We start from the raw sequence: 15,842 nt of genomic DNA, 5'->3' as shown, positions 1-15,842 counted from the left end.
ACTATCAAGGCTTGCTGGGGATTTTGTGTAAAGAAACTCTCGGGTCATTTGAAACCTACGAACAACAGGCACAAGATCATGGAGCAGGAAGTGTAGCCTTGGGATCGACCCACTGGTTCATCCGCCGCGTAACGTTTGTTTCTCCATCAAAGGCGCCTCAATCACGGTCCAACAACTCTGGGGTTTCGACATTTGTGAGTGTACTTCAAAAGTCCCTGGGTATCAATGTCACCAACCCACTTCTGACACCACTGTGACGAAGAGTGGAGTCTTCTGTGGTTGCATACCATCCCTTCTTCCTGAATACTACGTCACCATCCTTTGGACACTTCACACAGAGGTTTAAATATTTCTGCAGGCCCTAGTGAGGAATAAAGGGGGTACACTCAAAGCATACTCTGGATTCTACCACCAGCATGAGTGCAAGGGTGTTTAAGAACAGCATGGTTGGTGACACACGACCATGGGGACGCTTGGGGCGGACACGCATTCATGGGCAGGCCAGTAGGCATGATGCATATACAGGTCGACCATCCACTAGCCCTATCAAAACGACAATGGCAGCAACAACATCATCATGTTCTACTGTCGAAGAGATGGAGAGTTTGTCCGACAAAATGGCATTCAGTAGCCGTTGCCAGTCACAAGGGGTCAAATAACAGCCTTCCGTATTGCACGTTGAGGGGTAGGAGTTTCAAAGGAATGACAACGTTTGCCTTCCTGCGTTAAAGGGGGGCAGCTTATGTGGTTCTGCGCGTCACCATGACTGAAGTGCCTCATATACCAAGTGACACATTGTAATGCACAAAGCGAAAGGAGCGTCATCCCATGGCAAACTTCTCCGTCTGTCTTTTGCGCAACACACCACCCATGTTGGATGTTAGGATTCACCGCAATTCAAAGCCTAAAGCATCAACATGCAATGCTGAGGGTTGATCTCTGTGTCAAAACAGGGCGCAAAAGTCCCTTGATGTGAGTCGCTTGGGAGTGAGAATGCACTTAGACATGACTTGCAAGGATCAGTGACCAACTGAGACAGAGGAGACGGAGCTTTACGACAGCTGGGTCCACTCCCGGATCGAAACAGAGGAACAATGGTTGCAACAGGATCGTAATACGTCCCAGCGGTTCCGTAGCTCGATGCAGAGGTTCCCGTGACCCTAGTAAATTAAAGCCATCGCAGCCATGTATTCACTGTCGCGATCCTTCTCGCTACAGCGATGTTGCCTGCGGCAGGTTCTTAACTGAGAGACTGAAAAAGAGTCATCAACACCAGCACAAGATAGTAGGCTATATTTGATGTAAACAAGATCCTTAATAGAGCGGTCATTACATTGGTGGACCGAACCATCATTACGCATCGTAGACTTAGTGAAACAAACATCACATTGCTTTATTCTAGATAGTAGATGGACCGAAAAGTTTCACATGTCTTAAATAAATGAAACAGTATCAGTTAAAATAATGTTTTAAAAAAAACGTAGACTGGAGAACAGCGAGATGGCGGGTTAGCTTTCTTCTTCATCTTCTTTCTGCATCTCTTCGATCAGTCTCTGTCGCTCCGCCGCCTGCCTCATCTTCATCAGCACCAGACTCTCGTAGTCACGCTCGTTCACTAGCGTGCTCTGCGGAACAGGAGCAAAGAAGAAGATTAGAGTAAATTATTTTCATGTTTATTCCAGCTAGCGTATTGTTAAGTAAATCACATGGCCAACGCCGACATGTGCCAAAACAAAAACACACCAAGTTATCGGTATACTCAGACTGTCAATACCGATAAGGGTTGAGTTTGACACCGAGTTCACACACCACAAACTGATGATGGTGCTACCTTGTAACCCACCACTACACAAGTGATTTGGCTTGTAACAGTTATTACAGTGTAATTAGAGTATCTAGCGTTACTGCGAGTGTCGAGCATGAAACTCAAGAAAAGAAGTTGAAGGTGAAGTCGGCGGTTGAAAATCAGTTGTTTGGATCAGATCACTCACTTGGTAGCCGGGATAGGCTCCACCCCACCTGGCCCACTTCCAACAATCCGAATAACAGTCCCCGCAATTTCTTCAGGCATCATTTGCATAAGATAAAGAAGAGTTTGTGTTGCAAAGAAGTCTTGAGCTAAAGAGAGCTCAGTGTAAACAGCATCATCTGCCTGCTGTGCTCATGCTGTTGGCCAACTCTGCAGTCTTAGGTCATGAGATTCTAAAAATGAGAGTTGGCAGAGGAAACCGTGGGTGAAAAAAGTGAGGCAATAGTAAGGAGTGACCGCTGACTAATGGCTAATCAGGCGGCGCTGAGCCTCGGCCAAGGCTCTTACTCAGCAGACCAGTGCGGTCAAGAAGCCCGCGCACGCGTCCAGAAATGATTTTTAAGATTATGCAAATGAGCGCGAGCGCAGCAAATTTAGAACCGAGATAGAATCTAGCTCATCCACACGAGGCCAGGCACCGACAGAGAAGGCCATTGTTTTACAAGAGCATATCCAGGAAGTCTTTTGGGCCAAGGAAGTGTCTTTTTAACATTGGGCTGCAGGGAGCGAGCGAGCGTGTGCAGAGGGGACAGCGGGGAGAGAAAGAGAGCGTAAACCATTTAAAGAAGAGAGGAGAGTCTGTCAATGTGCTCAGCGAGCATCTGGAAAACATCACCGGGGACTCCAGCGTCCATGTGCGGAGAGACGGCGGCTAAGCGTGGAGGAAGAGGAGACCGTGAGGGGAAGTTACCCCCTACTCTTCTCACAGTCGCTCCATTGAGGACGGCAGCTATTATCATTCCAGTGATGTGAGCTCCAGCCCTTTGTCTGACACGTAACTATGAAATATCACGCAGATGCAATTAGATAAATCACTATTTAAATCAAAGTATAACACGCACAGGAGGTCTGGCACCATTTGCGCCTCTACACTGACCTCTACTGGCACTAAAGAGCTATATGCTGTGGTCAGCACATAGGGGCTTAGCAGGTGCTTCAAGGGAATTCTGCCTCTGACAAGAGAGGAATATTTTATATTATTATTTATTTCTGAAACTCTGAGTATAAAGCGCTCAACACAAACATAAGACGAGGCCACCACGGAGGCACGGTAAAACACACACACACATGCACATACAAACAAGCAACGTGACATCAGCGCATGGCCGGGCCTCAAACCAGCACAGCTCAGTCTGACCCCGGGCCAGTACTGACATCATGAATACCACCAGTGCAGCACACTTCCTCACACGCTGCAGGAGACATGTTGCAGCGCAGGTGGCCGCCTCAGTCCCTCCCTGCTCATTACAACATGACGTGTGCGTCTGTGTGTCTCCAAGCCAGCGCAAGACACGTACAACAGCTATTTTGTTGAGACCTGCAGTGCGCTGACCTGTGCATGACATGCCTTCAGATGACGACACGATGCGGACGGCAATCTTAAGTGATCACTGGCTCTGTTTGCATGAGGAGCAGCAGTGAGGCAATGTCTTTGAGGGGTAATGTCTGCAGATGAGGAAATAGCCAGAGCGCCGTGTTGTCGTAACAAGGTTTGGAATTGTGGAACTTTCACTTCAAAACACCTGCAAGAGCGAGCTGTGAGGAGACACAGTGATATCATGAGTTGTGCGTCATTACGCCGATGTCGTATCGGCCTCAACGTCACCTTACATGTACGTGACAAGGGATCGCTCATTTCGCAGCCATTTTTGGGTCTTTCCTGCCTTTCATTCGGAGCGAGTTCGCTCTGTGGTTCGCACTGCGTTTCTCCTCTAATGCACTTGACTGAAGTTAATCAAGGAGCCATTCATCTGGCGTGGCGGCGTGGTCTGCTGCTGTGTGTGTGTGTGTGTGTGTGTGTGTGTGTGTGTGTGTGTGTGTGTGTGTGTGTGTGTGTGTGTGTGTGTGTGTGTCTGCCGGCTTGATTTATGAGGGAACACTTACTTAGAGATCATTTGCGTGAGGGTGAGCGTGTCTGTGCGCTCCGCAGCTAAGTCAAACAAACAGCCAGTCGGTGGTACTGAACATGCAGCGCGGCAGTGAAGGTCGGATATTCAAGCAGAGGAAACCGGAGCTTCGCGAGAGGGTGAGGAATAATTATGCTTTATTTTAAAAGTGGCATGAAAACCCTTAGTCTTACGCTGCTTTTGTGAGGTAAGTCCAAACACTGTGTAGAGCTGAGGGCCCAAATCTGAGTCCTGCGGTGAAGCTTCTGCATGACAGCAAACATCTGGACTGTCGCAGGAAAACTGAGCGTACAACACCTCTTGAAATCACGTGTATAACTCACGGCCTGTGGGTCAAATCTGTTAAGCCCATGCACAGAGCAGATGCACACGACTGTCTACCATAGCTTTTACTTCTTCTTCGCTTCCTACCAGTGGCTGCCTTAGTTGAACCTGACACCTCCCGCTCAGCAGTCCAGGACAAAACCCACCTTTCCAGACGGACTCGAGTCCATAGCTAAAACGTTCACATCACAGATTTTTTGAGACAAAGTCACCCCAACCAGTGAGAAGTAAGAAAGCCCCCGGATCATTCACCCTTGACGCACCTACCCTCTCCATCTTATTGCTCTCTTCTTCCATCTCCACAGCTCTTGGTCCAACATTCTTCAAGTGTCCAAACATCTGAGCTCCCTAACTTTGTGTCCAAACAAACCCATGAGCTCTGAAACACTCATTTCTGGTCTTGTCCATTGTGGTGATTTTTTTTAAGTATGTACATCCCATAAGGAACCTCAAGAGGCACCGTAACTTGGGGACCACTCACCCCTCGGTTCCACTGAAGAAACTGAATCACTGCTGCCTCTTTACTAGCATATCAACTTTTTTGAGTTTCCATTTCTTAATGCCACTTCCAGCCTCCAGCAAATAAACAGACTGATGCCAAAGCCCAATAAAAAGCAAGGTTCCATGCGGTATCATCATTGAGATAAGTAATAAGTAATAAGTAATTGTGGTCACCAACCAGGACCTCATCGTCATTCTGGGTCAGATTCACCATCGCTGCCGCGGCCCTGCGCTGACCCGATACTGACCCGATACTGACTTGATTACAGGCTACCGTTTTGCGTCATTTGTTTAGACTGCAAACCGCAGGGACGAGTTGACTAGTCTCCTCAGGAGCCGAGTGTCGACATGTTGTCATCAAAACGTTTAGTTTCTGTTGGAGGCTTTTCAAACAAGTCGAGCTTGAGTCATCGCTGGGGAGGAAATGCTGATGAAACACAAATCGTGGGACTCGATGAAAGGACACTTCGGCGGGAGCTACTGGAGGGGATGAGCGAGATCTTTAACAGACAGGTCGAATAAAAACACAAGCCTTTTCAATGATTCGATGAAGAACAAATCATGGTGCCTTTATCAGTTTTTATGACAGGCTCTATGCATCCATCCGATGACCCAGACGCAGAGGCTGCTGTGAATCGTGTGTAAATGTTTCAAGGCTTCCATTCAGCGGCCGCCAGAAGACACAACAAAGAGCCAGAAGAATATCCCCCAAAGCCTCAGTTTGGACTCCTAGCGCCAGTCAAAGCAATATCTGGAAACACTTTTTGTCCTGAAACAACAAAAACATGCAGCATCCCGGCTTTCAGAGCCCGCACTGAGGCACCGACCACACTGCCCGCTACGGTCAGACCTTAAGGCAGGCTTCCTCGGAGATCCAGAGAGGGTTAGAGGCATCAAACCAGAGGTTTCACATCAGGACATGAAAACAAACCGGGTAATCCTCGGCTTTGGTCAGACAGCAGGTCATGAGAGGTGAATTGTAAGGTGATCCTTAAACTCCTCACCGTGGTTGAAGCAAAGGCGCTCTGTTCTGTAGCACTGTACTGCATCTATTACTTAAACCAGGTAACCTAACTGGGCATGAATGGCAATAAGCATGGAAACAGTTTTTGCATCTCACTTTGACATCACAAACAAGGGTGTTTAGCTCATCGTGTGTGGATGATCCTGCAGCCAACAGCCACTGTTTGATTGGTTCAACTCAGCCACCATAGAACAGGGGTCGGCCATTGCATTTCTTAAGGGGCCACATTGCATACTGAGGCTATTGTGGGGTTGGCCACTGAGCAACAAAAAAGTCTTAAATTGACCTTAAATTTTGTGACTACAACATTAGAAAGCGAGGAAAAAAAATAGGAAAACGAGAAAAATGTTTAATTAAATATTGTTATATAATTGTCATATTTCTTTTCCACTTGATTTTGTCATATTGCTAGATTAGATTTATGTAAATATTAATTGAAATATTATTCTTAATATGTAATATTGAATATAACATTTCAGAATAACAATTACTAGCGATGGAGAAGGAAAACAATGATAAGAGGAAACCAAAATACATATATATATATGTGTGTGTGTGTGTGAGTGTCATGTCAAATAGCAATAAATGACTAAATAAATAAATTAGAATCAAAAATCTGAATTTCTTGTAATGTTTTGATCTAACTTCATGTTGGGGGCAAAGAGCCGTTGCAGAGTTTCGTTATGATTTTATGAAAACCCACAGAAAACAGACATAACTGTGGCCTTGATTTGTCTGTCACACATTAAAACCAACCTGATTGAGCGCCACGTCTCTGTGGAAAAGTCCAATGAAAAGTAATGCAATTGTAACAGTGGCAAACCGAAGCAAACAGGCATGAACGCAGAGAACATAGAACATGTGGACACAGTGCGGGGGGAATGTGCTGATGAGAAACTATCCACTTTCAAGTTTAGTGTTTAGTGAGTGATTCAGTCTGATAGAACAGACTTCACAACCGTTTTCTATACAGTAATAAAAGAAAAAGACAAATCGGTCGAAAGGAAAATGTTCTAAAATGTGTCAAGGAGGAAGTCTGAATTTCCACAGCCTAAACTTACGTAGCTTCAAACGGTTTCTTTGAAAAGAAAAGTGCTTTATCAGATAAAAGTTTGACCTGAAAGAATGCCGCTCACCACTGGACAGCACTGCACGGCGTGGCTGAGGATAAGTACACTATGCTTAAGGTGAAACAACAATTCTGTTAGGTTCTTTTCGACGTCATTCTGGCCTCTAGTATGGTTGAGTGATCCCAGTTCTACAAGCTTGATGAGAAAGGATACAATCATATTTGGCTTGTGTAACCAGTGAGCCTGCATGTACATGCCTGCGAGTGATTGTAGGCTGTGACTCCACAGATAAAGGAAAGACCTGCAGTCAGGCAGAAGGACCGCGGGAGGGGCTTTGGGCACTCGCAGGCAGGAAGTCAGCAGTGTCAAAATAACAATGTCGACAAGATTAGAGCGCAGTTACCCCGTCCTTTGGGTATGTTTGCTCACCGACTTCCTACCTTTTCATCCTGCACGCCCTGCTGTATATTGATTTACTTATTCAAATCCAGCCCTTCCCTTCCTAACACAGAAGCGACTGGTGTGTTTGTGACTATCAGTGAAGTCCATCAGTCGCCCCCACCCAGAGCCCACTCTCTCATGGGTAATGGGTGCAGCCATCCGACATACAGACTCGACCCGTATTGTTACGGCTGACCAACGCCTAGCTAGGGCCATCTGATTAAAAAGTGAGAGGCCCTCTGGAGAGCTAAAGGAACTTTGACCTTCCTCGGCTCGTCTCCTGGACAACGACCGACACACCTGGCAATAATGGGTTTACTCTGGGAACAAAAGAGCAAGAAAAGAATCTGCTCGGCAACAGAATTGATCGAAGGTGAGAGAGGCCTGGCGCACACCCTGCCTGTGTCTGTTGACTTGAAGAACGAGGTCGACTCTGCTACAGTTGAACAAGCCTGATCATGTCAAGGAGAAGTTTGTCAGGGCGTTCAGGTGCGAGGCGCAGCCAGGCTTTCTGGCAGAAACCTGTGCGCATGTGAGGGATACAAACACTCTTTATTTGCTCGGGAAGACAGGTAAGAAGCGACTAATGGTCTGTTCTACATCGACCGGTCCTCTTCTAGACACCTGTGGTTCTCAGGTGCTAGATGCGTTGTTAATGGGAGCAGTTGGGAGGGATTGTCTTGCTCAATATATTTTAATAGCACGCTTTAATTTTACTTCTTCAACCCTTCTCTTGGACTCACGGCTAAAATCCTTAAAAGCCCTCATCGGCCAAACTGACATGTTGGGAAAGGAATGCGGTTGCGTCCACGCCATCCATCTCCTGCTGCTACTAAAGTGCCGATAAAACCTTTACAGGCCAACAAAACCTGTTTGCTGTAGTGGCTTACAAATTTACGAAGTGAGTGCTTCAAGTCACGAACATGGGCTCTTACAAGGGCAGAGCTGTTTAGAAGACCATTAGAGAATCAGAGACACTGAGAGCATTATCTAATCGGCATGATAATGAAGAAACTAAATGATTGCCGGTCACGGAATATTGGGAAAAAAAAGCTGTAATATCGTGTTATTGCTTAATTATTGCCATTCATAAACGCTCAATTTGTTTCAGCCATCGTCTCCGTGACACTACAAAACAAGCAGTAAACCAACTTGGTGCGGCGCTTCTAAGAATATCATAAACATGTGTTCCAAAGCTATCATCTTTGAAATTATAGCAGGAGCTGACATTCTACAGAAAGACAGTGAAATGATGCTTCCTGTAAACAAAACAACCCCGGTCTCTTCTCTGGAAGCAATAAGTAACCAGTTCAGTCAGAGGGATCTCAGACGACCACACCTGCTTCCAGGGAATTTTTTTTTTTGATCGATTTGAAAAACAAACATGGAGCTTCAAAGCGTTCTATAAAATATGACCTCATGGTGAAGTTAGATTGAATTATTGAAAAAGCAAAATGAAGGAGTGCAGGTGCAAAAATGGCAGCTAAAATTTGACCAGCTGATAGTCCAAGGATTAAATCTGGTATGGCAAACAGATGTTTCTTTTTCCAGGATATTCTCAAAAGGAATGGAAGAAATTCCCTGAGCAGCATTTAAAATCTATGCCTAAGACTGGCAAAGTCCAGCCATTAGTCAGCCCTGAGCAAATATTTTATATAGCCTGCAGTAAAACGTAGCACAGACAACCTGCAAATATGAAACTCACAGTATTTTTAAAACAGTAAATAAAAGCTCTTCCTGACAGGCGCCAGTCAGTCAAATCGGAATGCAAATGACCTCATACCGAAACCTTTTCCTGTCTGTCCTAGTTTTCCAGGCTTCAATTCCCGGTAACTCTTGGTACAATCTGGTTTCCGCAAACAAGATTCGACGTTTCGAATTACTCTCTCCGTCGATATTTATGATATTCCGGAGTCAAAAACTATCTGATGCGGTAAACAGGAGCTTCGTGCGCTCGTATAACTGTCATTACACTAGCCTTCAGCACACACAAGACAAGATTCAGCACGTTGTGTGAGCGCCTCTGTACCGCAGCCAATGACAAAATGTAGGGCAGCAGCATCATAGATTCGTAGATGAATTGTTAGGTAATACAGATGTTTCAAATATGAGTTTTGTCTGTTTATGTCATGAGTTAAAGGCTACAAAATTAATATAAGATTTTCTCATATGTTGTATGGTCTTTAGTTATATCAGATATCTTGACAGGGACAGTCTCAGTTTTGCTCGAATTAAAGGCCAGAAATGTGTATTAGTGCTTGGCGTATTACACGTTCATAAAGAATAATTACATCGAAAAAAATGTTTGACAACGCACAGAAAATGCCTTGATGGGAATAGAAACAAAGCATAGGTTGTTCAATAAACAAAGCTATAGATGTTTTGGGAGACATAAGACAAAAGTCAGTCACCAGTCAGGACAGTCTTAGGTTTTCACAACCTGTAGAGACAGACTGCAGCGTTACCATCATCTAATGTGTTATCCCCCTTTTCTTTCTTATGCAGATGGAATCATGCTTCACAACTTCATCACTTTCTGAGTAGAGAAAACAAAGCATCACCTTTTAAGGTCCCACCATTTTGCCAAGATGCCACTGAGAACATCTTTGCATAGAAAAGCAGCGTCCGGCCGTTGGTCGAGAAAACGCAAAGAGGTTCTGTCAGTCAACATGATAAGCTTGCCGCTGGCAGACTTCCGCCACCTCTCGCACATCGGAAACGACGCCCACAGGGACAGCTTTGGAGACCTGTCCTTCCTCAAGATGGGACATAACTTGCTCCTTCAGAGCTCTCAGAGTGAGCAGAACCTGTTCATGGCCTGCTCTCCGCCACCCAAGCCCCCACGTCTAAATGTGAACGATGGCTCAGACAGCCCCGACCGGATCCCTAAAACCTCACAGAAGAGAAAGAAAAGCAACTCCATGCCACTGCTGGACCGCGAGGACCGGATCATAGAAGAGGAGGAGGTCCACAAAGACAAGGTCGCCCCGAGTCAGGATTACAGCTCGGAGCAGAAAAGCTTGAGCTTGGACAGAAATGGGAAACTTCCAGTCATCAAAGCTGGAGAAACCCAGAAGGACGAGGACAGCGGCTTTAACTTCAGCCTGGACTTGGGTCCGTCAATTTTGGATGACGTTCTCCAGGTGATGGACAAACTCCACCAATAAAAAAAGAACTACATCTAATCACCACTTCCTGAATATATATATATATAAACACAAAGATTGAACCTGACCTACATATTCTTCTTAACTGTGGAGCCTCATGGGTGACCTATTGAGCCATTTTAGCAGTTCCACAAAATGGGAAGACTCAAATTAAGTACATAGACCTACAGCTGTGTGTCACAAATACAGTTTGTGTGTGTATAATAATGAGTAAATTCTTTTATGTATGTGTACGGAGAGGTTTAATATAAGCCAATAAAGTGGTTTGTTTCTAGATTTTGGGTTTGAATGCATTTAAGAAAAAATACAAGTAGAAGATGAGTGCAAGGTTTGGCTCTTGAAATACAATTGAATGTCACTGGGTGCATTTACTACCTCATGAGCACCAAAGCACTATGCATACCAAGTAATGCATCACCCATGCAACACAGATGGCTGACTTCAGAGTCACACCTGGGCAGGATTTGAGAATGTGCTGACCAAGCATATTTGTGAAAGGGTGACCTAAGCAGTGGTTGTGTCCCGGTCGCTGCCACTAACAAAATGGTCAGTCAAAATACAAAACATCTCACAGTACAAGTGTCCTTGCAGTACACTGAAATATCCAATGCATGAGTTTGGGATGAAGCGCTCGCATATTTACTGAGCAGTTAAGTTGTTAACATTCTTCTGAGGAGAGAATGGCACAATGGACAGATTAATGATTAAACTGATGTCAGCTAAGCCTGTTTTTTTTCTGCCTTGGACTCCATTGTGTTTCCATGAAACCGAGCGGCATTGTAAGTGTTGTATTCAGGGGGTTGAAAAAAAAAAAAACAGGCTAAAGTCCAAAGTCCGTGTCCTTGTGCTGTGATGGCTTGGCTCTTGCTGTGCTTGCCAATCAATTCCGTGCAAAGGGCAATTTTTCCTCCGCACGCATCTCAGAGGCCCCACTCGAAGGTAGACCGAGGTACCCCCAGTTCTTTTACCCAACAATGTAGGGAAAACAAACACTCCGCTCGCCGACCAATAAAACCCAGCCACTGGTGGCAGACTGGGCTGCGAACCAAAGCCAGGCCACAAGTCCAGGACCTCAGAAAATGAAATGAAATAGCAGTCTGTTTTCTTAGCTGTGAATAAGAGTCCAATGTTCTGGTAAGTGGTGCACGAGAAGGAAAGTGGTAAAGGGTAACTTGATACTTCCACATGTGCGGGGGGTGTCGAGGGAGGAGGAACAGAGACATCCATTACTTCAGCTAAAGTCCTGATGACGGTTTAAACACTACCGTCTGACCAAACAACCGCACCTCTAGCCTGCATCTCCCATTCGCTGGTCCAACGCAGCCAAAACACATAAGAACTCATCGCATGCTCCGTCTGAGACACGTCAATGACAATACCAATAACGCCGTCTGTTTTTTTAGATCCTGAAACTTTCTGTCGGCGTCTCGGTGGGGGGGCCACTCAAAAAGACTGTGGGGTAGAATCAGTCAAATTCCTAACTGCACCACCAGTCACATAAAAACCACAAGAGTCCTGTCTCGAGCAACAGACTTCAAGTTTTTGTCCACGTCCAAACAGTAAGTTTGTGGCTATGTCTGCAATTCATATTTGTTTTGGCATCCAGAGCATTTTACTGGATGTTGCAAACAGTGACAAAAACAGATTGCGAAACTTTTTTTTGAGTGCAACAGTGTATTGTTTTGTTTTTTGGAAACAAACCCAATCCAAGGTTGGAAGCTGCACGGGCTCCTATGCTAAAATGTTACTCATATTTTGATCACTAACCATCCTGAAGACATGAGCCTTTTTTCCCCTAAGTTGACAGAAAGGTTATTGCCACTAAATCTCAACACAGCACGTAATTAAATGCAGAAAAAAAGGCATAACGTGCTTGCTGCGAAGTTGCATTACCGTAAGCTGGGCTGGGTTGCTTCTCATGCTGTGGCCCGAGGCAAAACCGAAAATAAAAAAATTAGCGACATTCCAACGCCAATTACAGCGTTGCCAATATCCATTTGTCAATTCAATATAACATTTCATTTGTGCCCCTTGCTTTTCACTTGTACCACAGAGCTTTTGAAGCTTTACACATAAACAATAGTTTGAGTCCACATATTCGGTCTTTCGAAGCTTCGCTCAAAATATGATTAAGGTTTGTGGCTCTGACTTACCAGATGTTGAGCTTCTCAGCCAATGTTTTCAAAGTATGTGTTGAATGACTTTTAAAGCATGGCCTTCAAATGTCCTCTGTCTAGAGTGACACAATGTGAGCTATGATAGTGTGTAGTACATTTGGAAAAAAAAGAATATTCAAAACTAACACATTTTTCAATTGGCATTACAGTAACAGCACAGATGTAAATGTTCTCAGAGATGGATTCCAGTCATATCCATACGTTCTTGGGAGTTATGACTACGCTGTCTAGGCAACAATCCTCAGAAACCAAACAGCCAAATGAGTGGCGCTAGACTAGGAGGCCAGTAACTGATGTCCAATTATATTGTCTACACACTTCTAACAGGCCAAACTGTGAAGTTTCCTCAACCCCATATGTTCCTGCTTATCATCTAACAAAAATGTAAACTAGCCGTCGTAAGAATCGCAGAAAAAAACACGGTCATTTCTCCAACGCGTGGCTCCTGGGATGTTGATTTTCCTGTCAGGTGCTGGGTTAAATAATCTCCTATTGTAATCAATATACGTCACTTCTGAATTATTACACAGGGAGTCAGGAAAAGGGAAAGTGACAGGTTCAGGCAAGCCAGTGTTTGATTACAATTCAGCCAAACGAAATTGAGGACAAATGATGTAAGCGTTGGCGCTTTCAATTCTATCTATATCGGCTCCCGTGACAGAAAAGGGTTGCGTGGGATGGACATCGGCATCTTTAGCAGAACGATGCTGTCTTGGCCATTCGAATTGAACATTGTTTCCGAGCATCGATCCTGGCACAGCCCAACTTTTTTTGCAAAGAAAAATGGAGAGACAAAGTTGCAGGTGGACTTTTGGAGATAAAGCTTGAGGATTTCAACTCGAATGGTTGTCAAGGAATGGCAGGTTGGGGCACCACTGGAATTGCATTTCGAACAAAAGGCAGAAATTCGGTAGACCTAAGACAATTTCTAATGATGTTGTACAAATTGCTACGTAGCTACAGTGTTGCCGACAATATACCAGTTCCTCAGGATCCCATCATCCATCCTCAGCGTCGTCCCTTAGCAATTGAATTGGATGTTTTTGTGCTCCTGAGAATTGCCTTCATCACGTATCATCTCACCAGGGTACAACTCATACCCATCGACACAGCCAGCAGAGCTTCCTAGTTAACGTTAATCCTCACAAAAGTGGTGTCACCCTTAAACATCGGTCAAGTGCAGCGCACCTCTCCATGATTACGAGGCTATTTCAGGTCAGAGGGCTATATCAAGCGGGCAAAAAAAAGCAGGCTGAAAAAAACATTCCCAGAATAGATGGCCTGCTGGATCTGGTTTGTGTCAAGGGGAGGCCTGCAGCGACTCACTGGTTTTATGATGGACGAACAAAACCAAGAAGCTCAAGCTGTAATCCCTTGTGAATGATTCATATCAGAAATGGTGATTAACGATGAAGGATACATTGTTCCTCAGATTGAAATAGAGATTTATTGATCGGGGTACTTTGAAAATGGTGGTCAGGGTACAAGTCGCTTTCTTTGCTTTTCAACGCAGTACTTCACTGATAATCAACTTTACAAACCTTACAGGGAAGCATTTCGCGGCAGGGTTATAAACATTGCCTCGTGTTAGTTATCACTATGATGTCATACGTCCATTGCCAGGGAGGAGAAACATCAAATATTGTGCAAGTCAAATCATGTGAAATCTACTGCTTGTTGCTACTATCCTCAGTTGATTCCATCGAGACAATGGACGGCTTATCTAGCTTGTGACCGACAACTTTTGAAAAATGCTTTATTTTAACTAAATTGCGCATGTGACATGACTGAGTAGCACAACGCAGCAATTGACATATTGCTGGAGAGTGATCCTCTCCAGGCACAATGAGCCAGTCTTTCTTGATGTCATGTTCATTGTTAGCAGGGACTAGAGTAAATATTATTTGTGGCCAACAACTTTTTTAATAGTATCATGGTAGTGACACGAAAATTGTTAGTTTCAAGCCCTGTTTTGAGCCTGAGTACAGATCCATTACTACAATCAACTGCTCAAGACTAGATATACAAATACAGAAGGACAGTGGTCACATGTACTACACAGCTCATTTGAGTGACTCCTGCCTACAATGATGTTCAATGAGACTCACCCACAGTTGTAAGCAAAACCTTAATTTGCATTACATATAGACTCCAAGTCATTTACCTTCATCTTTTTGGACGCAAGCCTGCAAAAGCTACTTTGGAAGCAAGTTTGATGGCGTAGTCTACTAATGCAGGAATACAGCTGAAGCTTAGGTCACAAATCTCACAAAACGCCCACCATGATAAAACTGCAACCATTTTTATTTATTAGTATCAATGGTCTGAAAGTTTGGATTGCAGTCACTATCAATCATGTCACATCTGTTTTTAAGGAGAAGCAAACTCAGCGCCAATGATATGCAATGGTCGACGTCTCTCGAGGAAAGGGGGTGTTCAGCATAAGTGCTATTATGTCCATCACATCGGCCTGGGACATTTGTCAAGCCTCGGGGAGCTGAAACTGATGCTGCGGCTGAAGTGTGTGCGTCTCCCAGTAGAGACTCTCATAACTCGGTGTTTGGACGGATGAGGTTAAATAAGCAATTCTTCACCTAAACGTCTCCTGTGTAATTGCAGCTGGCTGGCGTGGAGATGTGATGGAGAGATAAACAACAGGAGAGCGATCCATTTCTTTTTTCAATTTCGGTGACCTCCGAGCCTCGGGCTTCTTATTACCCCTCCGTCCCTCACAAATACGCCGACCCGAGCCAGATGTGGATCAACATTATGGCATGTGTGGCCTCTTTAGTGAGAATTTCTGACGGCTAATTTGAAAATGACCCAGCCATTTTTTTTTCTCGTTCCCGGGAAAGAAGCAATCAGCTTTGGAACAAAAACAGGGTTAGTATAATAACATTTAAAGAGATTAGTTTGACAATTCCCAGTGTGGAGGCTCAATCTCCTCTGACAAGAGGCTCAGTGACAGAGGGGCAGGCAGAGAGGTGAAGCCCAGTTCAACAGCAACTCTGGAGGCCCGACAAGTTCGACAACGAATCAGCGCCATGTCACCAGTTCGGTATGAGTGTGATCGCAACAATAGATAAACTGGTCTTAATACTGAGCTTGTCATTGACAGATAAGGTGTTAGTATGTCAGGTGGAGAGGTTTGGAGAAAAGTTCGGGGTTGGATCAAGAACGTTGGGAGGTTCAAGGATGTGGT

General features: G+C 44.7%; 2 protein-coding genes across 3 annotated transcripts in view; one reads left to right on the top strand and one right to left on the bottom strand.

The window, feature by feature from the left end:
- Positions 1-1,289: 1,289 nt before the first annotated feature.
- Positions 1,290-15,842, bottom strand: part of dnajc17 (DnaJ (Hsp40) homolog, subfamily C, member 17) — a 30,144-nt gene continuing 15,591 nt past the window's right edge. Inside the window, exon 11 of the mRNA XM_053845862.1 lies at positions 1,290-1,625. Within this exon, the coding sequence (XP_053701837.1) occupies positions 1,509-1,625 (117 nt within the window). The 3' untranslated portion in view covers positions 1,290-1,508. The remainder of the gene's footprint in view (positions 1,626-15,842) is intronic.
- Positions 7,382-11,151, top strand: LOC128747750 (cdc42 effector protein 3). 2 transcript variants are annotated; one of them, XM_053845865.1, is made up of 2 exons: positions 7,382-7,669; positions 9,802-11,151. In XM_053845865.1, the coding sequence occupies exon 2, from the start codon at positions 9,885-9,887 to the stop codon at positions 10,461-10,463; it is 579 nt and encodes a 192-aa protein (XP_053701840.1). In that variant the 5' UTR covers positions 7,382-7,669; positions 9,802-9,884; the 3' UTR covers positions 10,464-11,151. The 2 variants fall into 2 exon arrangements, with proteins under 2 accessions (XP_053701840.1, XP_053701838.1); XM_053845863.1 differs by lacking the exon at positions 7,382-7,669 and adding an exon at positions 7,702-7,868.

The sequence above is a fragment of the Synchiropus splendidus genome, chromosome 16 (assembly GCF_027744825.2).
Source record: "Synchiropus splendidus isolate RoL2022-P1 chromosome 16, RoL_Sspl_1.0, whole genome shotgun sequence".
Classification (NCBI taxonomy): Eukaryota; Metazoa; Chordata; class Actinopteri; order Syngnathiformes; family Callionymidae; genus Synchiropus; species Synchiropus splendidus.
This window is presented reverse-complemented; position numbering and strand designations above follow the sequence as displayed.

What these genes read in the sequence shown, in the direction of transcription:
- LOC128747750 (XM_053845865.1), top strand. Translation starts at nt 9,885, where the DNA reads ATGCCACTGAGAACATCTTTGCATAGAAAAGCAGCGTCCGGCCGTTGG.